At 34.4% G+C, this 18,343-nt stretch overlaps 1 protein-coding gene across 11 annotated transcripts in view; it reads left to right on the top strand.

The window, feature by feature from the left end:
• Window positions 1-18,343, top strand: part of atp2b3b (ATPase plasma membrane Ca2+ transporting 3b) — a 577,105-nt gene that overhangs the window by 368,684 nt on the left and 190,078 nt on the right. For 8 of the 11 annotated variants that reach the window (XM_039774297.1, XM_039774295.1, XM_039774293.1 and 5 more), the window contains 3 exons: window positions 4,989-5,030; window positions 13,515-13,679; window positions 17,846-18,060. In XM_039774297.1, coding sequence (XP_039630231.1) covers window positions 4,989-5,030; window positions 13,515-13,679; window positions 17,846-18,060 — 422 coding nt within the window. The remainder of the gene's footprint in view (window positions 1-4,988; window positions 5,031-13,514; window positions 13,680-17,845; window positions 18,061-18,343) is intronic. The other 3 variants (XM_039774300.1, XM_039774299.1, XM_039774304.1) reach the window with 1 other exon arrangement.

Raw genomic sequence — 18,343 nt, 5'->3', positions numbered from 1 at the left:
CCGGAAGTCATTCAGCTCACTAGGACGTGATACCTTTGGGACTGGGGTGATACAAGATGTTTTCCAAAGCCTCGGGACTCTCCCCTGTTCCAGGCTCAGGTTGAAGATGCGCTGTAGAGGACACCCCAGTTCCTGCGCATAGGCCTTCAGCAGTCGTGGTGATACTCCATCTGGACCTGCTGCTTTGCTGGCACGAAGTCTCCTCAGTTCTCTGCTTACCTGCTCTGCTGTAATTGTGGGTGGGTATATCTCTCATATGCTGGTATCAGCAGAAGGATGGTTGGAGGATGCAGTACTCCGAGGTGAGAGTGGGTTAGGGTGGTCAAACCTGTTAAAGAAGTTGTTCATTTGGTTTGCTCTCTCCATGTCTCTCTCGATGGTGGCACCCCACTTCGAGCTGCAGCCAGTGATGATCTTCATCCCATCCCACACTTCCTTCATGCTGTTATTCTGCAACTTCTGCTCCAGCTTTCTCCTGTACTGCTCCTTCGCCGCCCTGAGCTGGACTCGAGTTCCTTCTGCACGCGCTTGAGCTCATGCTGATCACCGCCTTTAAAAGCCCTTTTCTTCTGGTTCAAAAGACCCTTGATGTCACTTGTAACTGATGGCTTGTTGTTAGCATAGCAGCGTACTGTTCTTAATAGAACTACAATGCCCATACAGAAGTTTATGTAATCAGTTGTGCAATCAACAGCCTCTTCAAATGTTCTCACTATGTGATCCCTGCAGTATATCCCAGACTGTAGTTCTCAAGCAGTCTCTCAGAGCGTGCTCTGCCTCAGGTGACCACTTCCTGAATGATACACTCTTGTTTTGTAGTGAGGCTGAAGTAGAACCAGGTTATGATCTGCTTTCCCAAGCGCAGGCAGAGGGGTGGCGCTGTATGCGTCTTTAACGTTTCCTGTTTCCCCGGGTGTTACAATCCACATACTGGGAGAAGGCAGGTAATGTTTTGTCCAGCGTCACATGGTTAAAGTCTCCAGCGATTAGCACAAATGCCTCGGGGTGCTACATTTGTAACTTAGCAACTGCAGAATGGATGACGTCACTCGCTATCTCAGCGTTCGCTCGAGGGGGGATGTAAACAATAAAAACAATAACGTGTCCAAATTCTCTGGGCAAGTAATAGGGACGCAAACTTACAGCCAACAATTTGATGTCCCTGCAGCAAGTGGAGATTTTAACGTTTACACATCCTGAATTGCACCACTTTGTATTGACATAGAGAGAGACACCCCCTCCTTTCTTCTTACCCCAGGTATTTGCGTCTCTGTCCGCTCTAACTGTGCTAAACCCAGGTAGCTCCACGTTAGCATCTGGGATGGTAGTTGTTAGCCATGTTTCACTAAAACACAGCAAGTTGCATTCTCTGTAGGTTCTGACATTTTTCACCAGCACAGCCAGTTCGTCGATTTTATTTGGTAGTGAGTTCACATTTCCCAGGATCACAGAAGGCACCGAAGGTTTATAGCGCCACTTTCTCGCAAGCCGCTTGTCTTTTATCTTAGCTCCAGCTCGGCTGCCTCAATATCGTCTTCTTACCTCGTCAGGTAAATAGGGAACAACACCGGCGTGGGTCCAGGGAGTGATTCAACATAAAAGAAAGTGGTAGAAGTGATCAGTGAAATAGAGAAAAATAGAGAAAAAAAGGTAAAAAGACAAAGTCATACACGGAGCTGCTAGAATGGCTGCCACTCGCGGCAATGCCGGATATAGATTAATATATTATATTATTATTATATTTGCTGTATTGGTAGGCAGGTAATACTCATTCATTTTCTTAGTGTGGTTATTTGAATGCAAAGTCACTAAGAACACATTCCTAGTGGAGTACATGGAGTACATTCCAGCAGCATTGGGTTCAAAGTAGTAACAAATCATGATAAAATACTCAATTTATCATACTGCACATTTACTCACACAAGGCTAATTTAGAGCCACCGGCAATTAATATAAACTTTATATTTTTAGATATTTGCAGACACTAATGGTCAAAAGCAAATTGATACTGGGAGAATTATTACACCATGTCTAATATTGGAAACTAAGACTCAGAAGCTGTGAGGTAGCAGAACTTACAATTGCATTACCATGCCACCTTAGAATTTAAAAGAATGTTTTTTATCATATTGGTTTATTTGCTACATTTAAGTTCTAAGTACTTTTGTAGTGAAATGATGGTATAAGTAACCATATGATATGTCTGAATTTGATTGTTTCTTGAATGTCATCATAAATAAAGTGCATTTCTATATGACCTTTCCTTGACTCAGGAGAAGCATGTTTTTAGTGTGAATGGTAAAAAAGGGATTTTTAGAGCTTATAAGAAAAGAGCAACTCAAAACAATGTGCCTCACAACTTCATCTTTTAGATACACCACGTGCGATTGACTATTTCACCTTCATTTTGTAACCTTTCTTTGCTTTGTTCTAGTATGAAGATGATTTTTAAACAGAAGGGAGGATAGGCAAGACATTGTTTAAACTTAAACATCATGCTAAAAGAATGGAATATTCTCTTTCCTAAGAGTGCATGTTCATAATGGATCCATAATGTTTAGGCATACCTAACCTAAAATGTGACCTGAAAAACATGAGTCTAATGCAAATCAGACAAAAGAACATGTTGACATGGTAAATTCTCTTAGGGATAACTAGATCTGCACCAAGAACATCCTGAAACATCTCTAGAGATGAATTTGTAAGTAGTCTTTAATAAGCAATTTGTTTACAGTGTTCATAGACAGTAAATTGGTAAATTTAGCGATAGTTGTTAAAGTAATATTTGTGTAACAACAATTTGGTGGGAGGGCCCTCTGTTAATTTTACAGTTTAAATGAGTATAGTGCTCAGTATTTACAAAGACAACACTCTTTAAAGTACATCAAGTACCTGGCAGAAAGCAGAAATTAAAATATTTTAAAGGTCACAACATTCTGGCAATTATTTGCTCAAATAACTCAGCATGTAAGAGATAACAAGTAAAGGACACATTTGAAATCCAATGGCCATAGCACAATAATGTACATTTCAGGCTTGAGTATTTGGGTAACTAAAGTTTAAAAAAAACACACACACACAGTTGAGAAGCTATAAATATAAACAGAAAACTGCAAACTTCTGAGCTGGTACACTATGTTTGAAATAGATGTAATTATGTTTATAAAATACAAAAGTACAGTATATAGCACAACTACCGTTAAGAAAAGTATAAAGAATAGCTTTAAGTAATTCAGTCAGAAAATAGTACCTATAAATACCAGTAGTATATGCAGAGCTAACAAATGAAATGTAACAAGCTGTAGTAAACATAACATGCATAACATGTATTTTATTGTTTGATTAGCAGCATATATTTGTTAATGTTGACTGACTAACAAAATCTTTTAGATCTTTTAGAATTTTTAATTTGGCATGTATTTTTATATTGTCTGTTGATTATTTTAAATGAAACCTTAAATTGGTACACTATGTCATAAGCTCTTTTCTTAACTGCGGGCTTCCATATCAGGGGTTGATCTACAGGAAAAAACGATTTAGAAATATAAATTTTATTGCATTAACAGATATTAACATCTTCTCCATTTTAGCCTTTAAAAGATGCAATACGAAACAGCACTGTAAAAAAGTTTCTTATAATTACTGAGGAAGAAATTTTGCTGCTGTTGAGATCACTTATTGTGTTATCTTCTTGCCTTCTGTTGTGTGTATAGGAATTCATCAGGGGCACCTATTTTCCTTCTGCAGTCCAAAGACATTTTGACAGGTTGACTGGAACCTCTGAATTGCCCCACTGGGATTGTGTATATAGCTGTCTTTGAAGTGTAATATATTACTTGATGTCACTTCCTTATTCCTGTTGGGTCAGGATTAATTCTTGTCCCCAAGAGAAACAGAACTGGTTTGTGATGCTAATTATTTTCCATTCATAAGAGCTTAAGAGGAAGTGGGAGAATGTGAACTTTTCATGGTATGAAGTTGGTTTGGTAAGGTCATTCTTAGAAAGCAGACCTAAACAATATTACAGTACATGACATGTAAAGAAAGGTTAAAAGTTTACTTATACATTGTCTTTTTACAGCATGCTGTGAGACAAAGTACTTTTGTAATTGTTTGTGTGCGTCTTAAAGAGTGTACAGTGTTGAGAAACACTGCTTTCTAAGCATTTAGGTCTGATGGCCCTTTTCTGCCCTGTTCTTTACAAACTATGAGCCAATCTTGAGCTGAATATAGTGAAATCAATACAAACATAATAAGCATAATCAGTAGAAACATATTTACCAATTATGACCTAGTGTTGGGTAGAGTATTTTCCCATTTTCTATAGCCTACACACTCAACATCCAAGGGTTGCTTAAGCATGCCAGTTGTTTAAAATGCAGTACATTGTTTTCACATGATAAACCTGCTTAATGTAGAACTTTTTGAAGACATATTATTTGTGAAAAGAAGTTTATTTTTAGCACTTGTGTAATTTTTGTGGTGACCATTTTGTGATTTCATAAGAATTATATCACCAAGCTTGTAGAAGATGAATGGATCTCAGGATGTACAGTATAGTTCCTTAGAAGTTTAATGCACTACCTTAATACTTTACTATGTTATAAAAACAAAACTTTTTCTTTGCATGTGTTTGCACGCAGTCCCAAAGGCTTTTATATCAGAGAGGAACTGAGTCACATAAAAGAGGTTGGTAATCTTGTTGAAACAGAAAAATGCAGTATACGCTTAGCTACTGTTCCAATTCTCTGCTAAAAGATGATGGTTAGTGCTGAAACCAGTGAAAGTTTTGTAGCGACTCTTTTGTTTTCCAAATATGTAGTTGATGTTTTCAAGAGAGACAAAGACGTATGTACTCATTTGCTCTGTTATGTCGTGTATTCATTCCTGTGGTGTTCCTTTTGCATCATGACCTTTCCATTGTATATGTGGCATGATGTGTCACTTCTCATCTGTTTTCTGTGTTTGTCATCCTTCTTTCATTGCAGGAAAGCAGCAGGACGGGGTGGTGGAAAACAATCAAAATAAAGGTAAAGTTGCAAAAAAGATAGACAAATGTTTTATGTAAGTCTTTAAAATGGGACATAACATTCTCTGTAGACATACCCATCCTAACCAGCATTATTTCACAATGGCCATGGTTATTGTCCAAACTGTATAAGTAAGATATTTGGCAAATTGAAGTAGCTGTTATTAATTTAGCTATACACATCTGAGCACTTGAATTACCTAAAAAGCACCCATCCACAATCTTCCTAAAGTGTGTATCCATACCACTTTAGTTAAACAATCCATAATGCACCAAATTATTTCAAGTAAGTTTTGCATTTTTAATCTGGCTTACGTGTTCATTTACCACAATAAAAGTAATGCCCTTTCCAGTACTGCTCTGTGTCTGTTTCATTGATCTACGTAAAGCACAGATAGTTTGGTATGATTGCTCGCAATGCTTATGTTTTACAGAAGATGGTAATACACATTCATGGTGCCTTGACATTTAAAAGCACATAAGGACATATGGAACAAAAATCAATACACATTGCCACCCTTCTCCTCAGGCCACAGCAGCAGGAGATGATCACATGGTGACTTACTACTATCTGTAGGGTGATGTAGCACAAGTTGTTCATTCACTTACAACATTAAAAGACCACAGAAAAACATAACTGAAGCAAAAAGGCACTTGGTGCTCCTAACAGTATACACTGACAACATTGGTAAATCATGGTAGTGGCAGTAGTGCATAGCTGACTTTTAAAGGGTGTAATCATAACTATGGGATTAGGTGTATATTTGAGACTGAAATAATTAGACACTAGATTACACAAACAATAACTTGTTTAGAGCTGAATTTATTTTTATTCTTCCATTATATACTGGTATAAAGAACTCGATCCCATCACTTCATTCTCATCAAAACTGAGTATTTGCCATCCTTGGCCTGTTATAATAAGCCTGGCTCCTTACAGGAGTCCTTACGGCTAGCTTTTGGGGAAATTAAGAGGTATTATGAGAGCAGTGCATGGGCAATTGGTGACTGGTTTTGCTACTGGTATTATTAGATATTATGCATATGTTGATGAAAAACTATTGTAGCTAGACAAATGTAAAATTACATTAGTAGTAGTATTATAAATTACACAGAGTACTCTCTGGCACCATGATAACTGCAAATGAATTAAAATACATAACTTCACTGTACTTAACAGAAAACACAAATCAGCTTACTGATGTACACCTTACTCCTATTCCAAAAACATTGTGGAGAAAAACTTCAAAAAACTCCAATATAGTTAGTTATACACTGTGGTTCAGGATTGCTTCATTGTTCCCTTTTAAGAAGGCTCCTAAGACCAAGATTTTTGTATAAAAAAAAAAAACTTGGATGGCTTTGTTACTTTTGTTTAGAACTATGTGGTAATAGCTCTCCTTTGTCTAGACACATGGGTGTCTTATGTCTCCATATGCTTTACAAAAAACTTTTTTAGAAGTCAGTTCTTAAAATACTTGCACTTTTGCTGTATTTTTTCATTTATCTGGTTAATATGACACTCCTTTGAAACAGATTGCATCTTAAATCTACAACATTTCCATAATTTTATAAATGTATTTCATATTTCAAGACAGCAGTAAAGTATGGAAAACAATTTAAGTTGATAAAGAAGTTTATTTGATTAAAGTATGGAAAGCCATTTAAGTTGAAAAAGCAGTTTATTTGATATCAGAGCCCTGCCTCAGATTATATGACTGATTTAAAAAGATACCTAAACAGCCAGAGGGGCTCTGAAGGCCTAGAACTGTTTACACCTTGGCTAGATATTTTTATGATGTGTTCTTCTGAGTCACTGACATCTGTGAAAGATGATGGTTTTATGTAACTGAGCTGAAAGGTGCCACTTTTTAGATTTTCACAAAAAAAAACTTTCAGAAACATGCCATTAAGTTGTTATTTTTCTTGTTCTCACAGAGCATATTTCTTGGATTATCTCAAGCAATGATAGAAAAGGAATGTTTCAATTAAAATTTCACAAAAAGGCTAAGATTCATCCTGTAAGCAATGTCATCAAACATGTGCTACAGTATGTCATGTGTTTTGGCAATTTCTACACTAAAACCATTTTGGGGACATTCTTGTATTTTTCTTGTAGCCTCGGGTTAAAGAAATCACTCCTAAAACTTTAATGGCAGTCAATAAAGTAAAAGCAGAAGCAATGACTTTGGGATTATGCAAAATCTGTTGGGATATTCTATAGCACAGTTCTTGCACATAGATACATATTAGGCTGGAATAATTACAATCTACTTTCTATAACTCTGTAGGAAAGTGAAATTGTACCTTATGTTTCAATATAATATAATTAATATGTAATTTATATAATATATCAAAAATTGGAAAAAACTCAAATTCTAAGAGGATCAGTTCAGAAATTATTCAGAATTCATTGATGTAATTGTAAAGTAAACTGGGCCTGTCCTGAATATTTTCATTCTTTTAAATGTTTCATGCTATTTAAAGAACCACTACAGATGAGGCTCCCTTGTGGCACTGCTCTCTAAATTAGTTTGGAATTGAGTGCTGAATTTAAGATTCATGGATTATCTTTAGAACATATTATTGCATTAACCGTTAGCCAAATTCTTTTATTTAATCACCTTTCTTATCATCAAACAAATTGTGACATCCATTCTAGAACAGTGAAAACGTGAGATGATATAGCATGATGTGCCTCTTGAAGACAGAACTTTTTAAGTGTGCGCAGCTTAAAAATGTAAAATATGCAGGCAGCAATGTTAATTTTTTTCAGAGCAAGAAAGGTTTATCATTTAAGGCATTTTGTTTTGGTACTTGCCATATTATTTTTAATAAGAAGAAATGAAAAAATGCTTAATTTTATTTCAATAACTATTTGATTTCATATACAAATATCCATATAAAATAATCCTAATCTTAATTCAAATTCTTTAAAATTATTAAACAAAAAGATTCTGGTAGATTTTTTTGTGCCTTAATTTTTTGTTTAAGTTAACTCACACTAAAGGAAGCATTGTCATGTTATTTTGATTAACTATTTGATGTTTGTGAAACTCATCTGAACCCTAACTTACGTACATTTCCAGATAGCTAAATAAATAGAGTGAAATATTGTTAAGGTTTTGATACCCCCATATTTAATTGCAGTGTACATTTGTTTCAACTTCTACATTAAGTAATCTGATACAGATTGTAACTCCAGCTGTCTGTAAACATCAATAATATAATATAGCAGGCAGTCTTTAGCAATTTTTATATAGAATGCATCACTAAAGGAAAATAGAAAAAAAATAACAGATAATAATAAAAATTGGAAAATTGTATAATGTACAGTATATTAGTAGAAATAACTGAAGCAAATTTACAGCATTAAAATAAATTCATCAATTTTTAAGTAATTAAAACAAAAATGCTCATTTCCCAAGTTTACAGTTAAACAGAATATTTCACATTATTAATGTCCGAACAGAAAGAATCAGTGACTTTGTTTCATTTCTTATAATATACTCCACAGTGCCTTTCATACTGTGTATCAAAAAAATTTGTATTACCATTGCATATTGTATATGAATAAATATATATTTTTATAAATGTAAATTTTATTTTATTTTATTATATATAGATATATATATATATATAAAATTGCACACACACAGTCCGTAAGTATTTCAACAGTGACACAATTTTCATAATTTTGTCTCTACATGCCACCACAATGGTAATGAAATAAAACAATCATTATGTGATTGAAGTGTAGACTTTCAGCTTTAACTTAAGGGTTTACCAAAAATATTGAATAAGTTGTTTAGAAATGACAGCCGTTTTTCTGCAGTCCCCCCATTTCCAGGGGCTCAAAATTATATGGACATTTGACTGACAAGCTGTTAAATATTTCGTGGGAGCAGTTCCCTCATTAATTCAATAACTATTAACTAGGTGAATGGTCTGGAATTGATTCCAAGTGTGGAATTTTCATTTGGAAGCTGTCACTATGAATTCTCGATTATGAGTTCCAAAGAGCTGTCTAAGCAAATAAAAACACTCCATTATTAGGATGACAAAACAAAGCAAACCCTTTAGAGAGATAGTAGAAATAAGCAGTGTGGTCAAATCATTATTGGTACATTATTATTGAACTCAGCAACACAACAAAGCCTAGAAAACCACAGACGACAACTGTGCTGGATGATTGCAGAATTATGTCTTGGTGAAGAAGAACCCCTTTACAATATTTAAACTAATAACACTCTCTGGGAGGTAGACCTATCATTGCTATAGTCTACAATCAAGTGAAGACTTGATGAAAGTAAAGACAGTGTGTTTACCACAAGGTGCAAACCTCTGGTGAACCACAAGCATGTGAAGGATAGATTAGACTTTGCCAGAAAAACATATTTTTTTAATTCTGTTCAGTTCTGGAAAAACATTTCTTTGGATAAATGAAACTAAGTTCAATATATACAGTATATCAGAATGTTGGAAAGGGAAGACTATTGAGAGCAAAAGAAATAGCTCATGATCCGATGAATACCACATCATCTGTGAAACGTAGTCAAGGCAGTTTTATGGTATAATTATGCAAGGCTGCCAATGAAAGTCAGTCACTAGTGTTTATTGATGACATGACTGCTTGTAGAAGTAGCAGGAAAAATTCTGACGTGTATAGATTTGTAATATCTGCTCAGATGCATTCAAATGCTGCAAAACTGATAGGATGATGTTTCACAGATGTAAAATGAGCCAAAACATACTGCAAAAGCAAACCAAGTGATTTTCAGGGCAGAAAAGTAGAATATTCTTTAATGTGCAAGTCAATCAACTGGCCTCAACCCAATTGGACATGTATTTCACTTGCAAAACTGATGGCAGAAAGTCTAATGAACATGCATTAACTAAAGACAACTTCATTAAAGGCCTGGTAAAGTATCATTAGGATGGTGGAAACCCAGCACTTGGAGATGGCCATGGATCCAGACTTCAGGCAGTCATTGACTGTAAAAGGATTTTCAACCAAATATTGAAAATTATCATTATATTTTTGATTGTTAGTTTGTCCAAATACTTTTTAACTCCTGAAAATAATGGGACCATGAATTAAAATGTCTGTCTTTTCTAAACAGCTCATACAATATTTTTGTTAAATCCCTTGAATTAAAACTCAACATCTATACTTCAATCACATCAAAATTATGAAAATTATATGTCACATAGTTTATATATACAGTATATATACACATATATGTATATAAATATGTATATATGTGTATATGTATATATATGTACAGTACATGTAAATTAAAAAAGATTACAAATGGCAGGAGGCACAATTAATGTTGTTTAATTAATTGGAATACTATCTGTAAATTTTAAATGAGCTCATCTTACTAAATGCTTTTAATACACAAACCACAAAAAATATAAAGTATGTGTTCTGCCCATGAGAGTTTTGAATGCTCATTCTCTACTAAATGGATAACAGATTTGAAGATGCTATAAATCCTAGATATTCATTCAACAAGGGCAGATACAGATGAAAAGGGTTAATCTTTCATGAAATCACTATGTGATTTTTATCAGTTTATCAATGTGACAAGAAAGAAATGACACCCAATTCAGTTGTGGTTTTCTCTCTTTTTCACATTGCTGGCTTCCTGTGATCCTGGAAAGGAAAAAGTACAGTATATTGTATATAGACATTAAAAATACTTATTTCTCCATCTCAAACCTGGTTAATGGATAAAAAATAAATACATTAATGGAATACTCAATCCAAAAATTATTTTTTTAAATGTTACTAGGGGACTCAACCCCCGGGTTTGGTTAAACAGATATACAATTTAAAGAGATTATTTTCATGGGAATTGTTACATATGCATTATTTTCACTTTTACTTTAAAACTTCAGTTAAAATAATATTTGGAATTAACTTCAAGATCACATTGAATTTTGATTCCGTATTTGGATTTACATTGTGACAATGCAACGTATAACTGCCCATGAGAGAATATTGTTTCTTTCGCTCTAATAATTAAACCGACTTTTTCAAATGTTTGTCCCTGTAATTTGTTAATTGTCATAGGAAAAGCTATTCTCACGGTACACTGTAAATATTTTAATACAAATGACATATCAAGATCACCTTTTGTGTCTAATGTTATTCACGGAATATGTACTACATTACTTTTCATGTTGCCTGTTAAAATTTTACATGTTAAAATTGTTTGACTAATTATTAAAAAATCTAATCTTGTTCCATTCCATAGTCCATCACTCATACATAAATTAAGTAATAACATTACAATGGAAGACCGGATAATATTAAAAATTGTAGATATTCTATGGGATATTGTAACTGATCGACAATTTTCACTTTATTCATTTGACTTCATTGCTTCTCGCTGCCTTATTTAGATGAATGGGTGATTCTAAACTGGATCTTCGTAAGTGTGTGTGTGTGTGTGTTTGTTCATAAGTAAGCCCTTTAATGGATTGGTGTCTGTCCAGGTTAAGTGCATTTGATGACTGTGCTATTGTTTGAAAACAGTTGTAAGTTGGGTGTGACTTGAAAGAATCCCATGGTAAAAGTTTCTGTCTCGCGGGACTTCCTTCCAAAAAGTCTCTTCAAAAAGTCACGTCTCGTCGCAGGATTAGTCTTGCCTCGTCCCAAGATTTTTTTATTATAATAGAGAAACTTATCTCATGTAGGTTGTAGTGATGGCCAAGAAAACAATTTTAAATTCATGTTTTTCATGCAGAATAGAGACTTGGACATTTCTGATAGAACAGAAGCGCTGGACAATAGCAAATAATATCTAAAATGTCCAAAAAAATAATCTTGTTACTCTTGTCACATAATCCACATGTCAAGTCATCCAGTCGTATGTTCACAACACACAAAACACATGCATTTTTTGATATAATATTGTTAAGTAAATAATACCTTCAGAAAATGAAAGTAGTCTACAAACTGGAAGGCCCTTCACATGGAGTCACGCTTTTAAACTAAAGACTCAACTCTCCCCATCATTCATTGGTAAAGAGTCCCGTTTTCAAGTCAAAAACATAACCTAGTGTGAAGGGGCTTTCTGTTTGTGGACTGTTTTCATTTTCAATCTTTCAAGTCACTAGTATGCTTCTTCTCATAGGCATCATACAGAATTCTGAAAGTAACTATCACACTACTAAATTTTATAAATAAGAGCTTTTATTAAGAGAGAAAGAGAGGGGACCAGAAGAGAGAAACAGTTCAACATTTGAATTCATCTGATGCATTTAGCATATTTAAGATGGATTACAGCAGTGTTTCTCAACCCTTTTAGTGCTGCATCCCACTTATTCCCATGTAAGTGTATTTATGACTCACTAGCACAAGTGGTTGAGAAACACTGGTGTAGGGTACTGTATAGAACACTTCACAAACTATTGAAGGTTTAGTGGTAAAAAGGATGTCACAAGGAATAATAAACATAAAAGCTAGTATGTAATATCCTATGTCACAATCTGAATATGCTGAAGGACAAGTGACCACATTAATCAAAGAGCACAAACCAGTTTATCAAGTGAGCCTCACCATTTCATAGATAGGCCAGTGTTTAGCTCTACAGTATGTGTATGCCATACCTTGTGTCTGCTATGGCTCACAGCAAAGCAAAGTGATTTTTGTTAATATGGCTTGAGTGCCTAGGAATATGCAGAAGTATAGAAAAGAATTAAAGTGGGCATACTAGTAATTGAAAGATGTAAACCATTAAGTCTAGGCTAAACCATAATGGACAGTTATTACATATGATCATCTCAAACAGCATCAGCTAGCAAAAGTAGATAGGCTTTTAAATGCAGAGACCAATGGATCTTCCTTCTCATTTTCTCGTATATTATTCTTGTGTATGATCTTTTTCAATACAAGAGTAATTCAAAGATATATGCTAGTTACAGCTTTATAAGTCTAAAGGAAGAATTTTTTGTCTGTTCTGAATTAAAGTAATAAATGTCTGCCTGTCTGTCCTTTCTGGGTGTTATTAACAGGCTTTCTATGTCCCATGATCACTGTTAGTTTTCTTTGTCCTTGATTTTACACAAAGTTGATATGTTTTTTTAGCCATATACATAGTGCCTCTGCCACACAGTTATGGAGCCTACTCTAAAATGACTTTCAGAATTGCATTCGGAGTCAGGGAGGATCCTAAAATCTTTCTGAATGGCAAGTGCTACATCCTCCTTGTGGCCTCTAAATTTAGAACACAGACCAAATGCCTAGGTGTTTTGCATTGTGAATTTTCAAGCAGCACACTCTGGGCTACAGTCCCACATTCTTCTTGTGACCTAAAACTCATCAAGACTTGTTACACCAGTTTCCTTCAGTATGTATACTGTATGCAACAGAAGTGCACATATTTTAAGTAGGTTCCGTTGTAACTTTGTGTTACACACTACTTTTATCACAATTTCACTTACCCTTCACTGCCTTTTTATTGTTTCTTAGCTAAGAAACAAGATGGTGCAGTTGCCATGGAAATGCAACCACTGAAGAGTGCAGAGGGTGGAGAAGTAGAAGAACGTGAGAAGAAGAAAGCCAGTGTTCCAAAGAAAGAGAAGTCCGTCCTACAGGGCAAACTAACAAAGCTGGCAGTGCAAATTGGAAAAGCAGGTACAGTCTCCCTTTCTTTTCATAATCGCCAAACTGCACTTTAAATGGTATTTAGTCATTTTTTAATTTGTCTTAGCACAATTGTGTGCTTTCATTTTCCCTTGACACTTGCATTGTTAAGTAAAGCTGTGGTTTGTAAGTTTTACAAGAAAATTTAAAAATGCATATTACCTGTTATAAACAAATAAGAACAGTAGTGCACATGACCAAAAGTTAAGCAAAAGCCTTAAAATCACCAAACAGACCCCTTCAATGCATCAAAGCAACTGATTTCACCAAACATATGTCTACGTTTTGGCTGAATGCTTATGATAGCAAAACAAAATTTGGAATAACTCATTTTATTACAGATTTTTAGGTGGAGGGGAATGATGGTTATTCTCTTCAAGTTCACTATTACTGGCAGGAGTAAAGTTTCATGTAAAGATAAGCAAACATAGCAGACATTAAAGGGTCATTTTGCAGCACATGGGTAGGGAAGGGAGTAGGAGATTGATAAATAAATGCAGTTACAAAATAAAAGAAAACATATACAGGATTTTAGTTCCATAACATAATCCTTATTTATTTCTGCCACAAGGCAGTCCAAAGAAAATATCAAATAATATAATCATTTAAAGCACTACGTTAAGGGTTAACTTTCTGATTTCTCTTAGTTTTACAAGATGGATTCAGAAGAAGAGGGGTTAGAGAAAGAGTTGAGGTGATGTCTCTGGTCTACCACAGGGGCATGTTTTTCAAAGCTAAGTGAATGAAAATGGAAAATGAGTTAGTGACTACACTACCTCAAATTCCTTCCCCTGTGCACCCATTAAATCAGTCCCCATTAGAGACTCACCAAGCCCATGCATATGGCAGCATGCCCTTGCAAATATTAAGCACAATACATCCTCCTTGCTAAAATGGTACACAAATATAATACATACTCAGTATGTGAAATTATGGGTTATGGCATTTATTTTACATGAATATATATTGAAAAATATTGGGACGCAAATCTATGAATTTGTCATGTACAGTTCCATGAGGATGATTATTTTCTAAGAGGAATAAGAACAATGGTTCTGTTCATTCTTTTCTAAAGCCTGTTGCAGTTCTAACCATCATTCAGACAACTAATTTTCCCACTGAGGCAAACGAATATAGGGTGAGAAATACTAAAGTATAATTTGATAAGTAGCATTGCAATTGGCTAGCATAGTCAATACAGACAACTGGGTGATGTGTAGCTGTGGTTAATAGATAAGTACATATAGGTAGGATTCAAGGCAAATGAATGTATTTTCCATGCATCCAGGCATCTATCGATTCTTTTTCTCTCCCATATTTCTCCAGCAGTGGTTCACAGGCAGCTAGTGACCAACTATTTATGTGCTTCATTATATAGCATATACATTTCAGTATGAATATCCTTTAAATTTCAAGTTCACCATTATTGTCATGTGTGTACAATGAGATTTGCATATCTCCTAAGACTAGTGAGAGTACTATTACTATAAAAATAAGTGCAACAAATAAATCAAACGCAAGTTAAAATTCACAGTATAAGAAACACACATCAGGTATGCACATGCTTTTATCAGTGTGAGTGGCTAAGAAGCCTTATGACCTAGGAGTAAAAATTGTCCCAGAACTTTGTAGTGCAATAGTTCTGTACCATTTGGCAGAATGGAAGAGGAACAAATTTAAAGGTGAAGGATGGCAGGGGTCTTTAATAACACTGTTTGCCTTTCTAAGGGAACTGTGTACTAGTATTTTGACCATACTCTGAAGTGCTTTGTGTTCCAGAGCTGTGCGAGTGCCGTACCAGGATGTTATGCAGCCAGTGAGGATGGACTCCACTGTGTACCTATAGAAATTGGTAAGCATAGTTGGAGGCATCCAGACTTTTACAAGTGATTAATATAATACCCTTATACTGCTATTACCAACAGGGCTTTTTCATTAATTCATAATTTCGTTACATTACAGAAAAAATCTTAGAAAAGAATGCACATGCACAATTTTTCTGTTTCTGGGAATTGCATAGATAAATTTATTCCTACCTATACAGTCTATGCATCAAACCTCTAATTCAAATCAATAGGTATACAATCAGAGCTCTATAATACCTGAGCAGAAATGAATAGATTATTTAAGCTTCCTTGGTCCAGGCAAGTATTTTCATTTTTTTCTTTTGTCACGTTTATGAATCAAGACACAATTGTGCCAAAATACTTTATTAAACATCCATTAATAGTTATCAAACCCAACAAAACAATGAACTTATCTGTACTTAAAAGAACTAGGTACTAGCCCAGGTATAATGCTTAAACCTCAGCGGAATCATACTTAAATCCTAATGGGAAAAATAAAATACAGAAGACTGCTAAACTCACATTTTTTCTCATTTGACATTGAAATGTGTTTTTTTTTTTTCTCAACTGAGGAAGTACTTCTTTTACATGAATAATATACTGTACATTGTTCCTCAAATCTAGTAAAAACAAGGAGGCTGCAGGCTCTTCTTAAATCCAATTTTGTAAATATTATTGTATTATCCATCTAGTTTAGGAAATATTAGATTCATTGGTGTAATTATTCTTTACTGTGATCTTGTTTATTTATTATAATTAATATATAGGTTTGAAGTGAGCCATGTATATTCTTCACTATGAAAAGCTCCTTTTGGCCTCTAACACTGGTGAAAGAATCTAGTCGTTAAATATTATTTAACATATTCCCTATTTGCTTTGTTTTCTGGATATATAATATGTATAACCTTACTTTAGATTAAGGAGCTACAGGTTAAAACTCTATGGTTACTGTAATGATTTCTGTATTTAATGAAAGCATCTGCTAATTCATCATAATTGTCACAATTAACTAAACATATTTTATGTAGGACTGTTCAGTAAATTTAGGGTTATGCCAAGTCAATGAAGGATAACCTAAAATCACCTTTGGCAATGAGATTTGATCATCAAGAAAGAAATTATTTCATGACAAACTAACCCAGTGGTCATTAACAGTGTCTTTAGGTGATCGGTAAATCCAGAGCCAATAGACTGACCATTAGTTGTCTGAATTGTTAGTTTATATTTTCTAGAATAAGTATGCAGATTATACTGGTGCACCAAAGCAGAACTAATACAATTTTGTGGCACCAGAGTCAGCAATGGCATGAATGTATATTTTATATTCACTACTGGAAGACTGAGACAGTTTGGGCAAAGGGTGAGCTTATTTCTTTCTCTGAAGCTTAGGGAATGAGTTTCCTAAATCACCTAACTGTATACAGTAAAAACACAGTCCGTTAAATTTCTATTCCTGTCAATAAATTAAACCAATCTTTAATTTACTCAGTTTTGTATTTGATTCTGAATCTTTAGTTTCTATATACTACCCTATTGGCCAATGTCTCTGTCTTCATTTATTAAACTATGGTTACTTCTTCTAAAGTTTCCTCACATTATGTCTGGCCATATAATATTTTATCTCTTACAACAGACTATTTCTGAATGCCAAAGTTAGGGTATTGTCATCCCAGCTTTACAGTCATTTCACTTAACCCCAAAATATCTTTGAATTATTTGAATTATTAGCATTAGTCAATCTGAATGTTGTTAAAGATCTTAATCAGCATGACTAAAGTATTTTGTGAAAATTATTTTAAACTTGCAAACGTGTCTGAAGAAGTAAATCAGTACATTAGAATATTCTCAGCTATTAGGTGGTCATGTTCTTTAGGTTTTAGTTTCTTTTTTTTTTAATTTTGTATGTTGCTGCAATTGTATTTTGTTTAGAGGGATGTATTTTATAATATAAATATAATCAACTATACTTAACAAAGCAAGTGTCTGAGGCAATTTAAAGCATATCACGATTGTAAAAAAGTTCAACTTCAAAGTGTCAAACTTATCTTTTAACTAGATCATTTGATTTTTTTTAACCAGTAGCTGTTCTAACCTTATAAAAAATACCTATCCCAGTTATATTCAAGAGCCAACCATTGATAAAGTGCCAGTTCTTTATAGATAACACATCTCACCTGCATAATTCTAAACAGAAAAAAACACTTTCGTTAAAAAACAAAAAATATATGTTCTGTCTATAATTTTTAAACTGTTTTTAATACTTTATTTGAATACATTGTTAACTTCTCTGTAATTGCTTTTTTCCATTAGGTCTGGTAATGTCAGCTATTACCGTTATCATACTTGTTCTCTACTTTGTGATTGAAACATTTGTGATTGACGGTCGAGTATGGATTGCAGAGTGCACTCCTGTCTACGTGCAATACTTTGTGAAGTTCTTCATTATTGGAGTCACAGTGCTGGTTGTGGCTGTTCCTGAAGGTCTCCCATTGGCCGTCACCATTTCTTTGGCATACTCAGTCAAGGTATAACTGTCATTGGGAGTATTTTTGAATTTGGAGGTTATGAAGTACAAGATGAATGACCATAAAATATTAGATTTTTTGTTGATGAAAACATATTTTGTGGTTCAGTGGCAACTGGGCGACAGTCAACTTGGCGAAAGGACAACCCTTTGAAAGGACAACCCAGCTAAAAGACAAGTCAGCGAAAGATAATTCGGCGAAGAAACAACTTGGTAAAATACAACTCGCCAACATCCTTTACCAGTTAGGTAATAGTTAGGTTCAAAGAGATTTTTTAATTATA

The sequence above is a fragment of the Polypterus senegalus genome, chromosome 13, assembly GCF_016835505.1.
Source record: "Polypterus senegalus isolate Bchr_013 chromosome 13, ASM1683550v1, whole genome shotgun sequence".
Taxonomy (NCBI): Eukaryota; Metazoa; Chordata; class Cladistia; order Polypteriformes; family Polypteridae; genus Polypterus; species Polypterus senegalus.
This window is presented reverse-complemented; position numbering and strand designations above follow the sequence as displayed.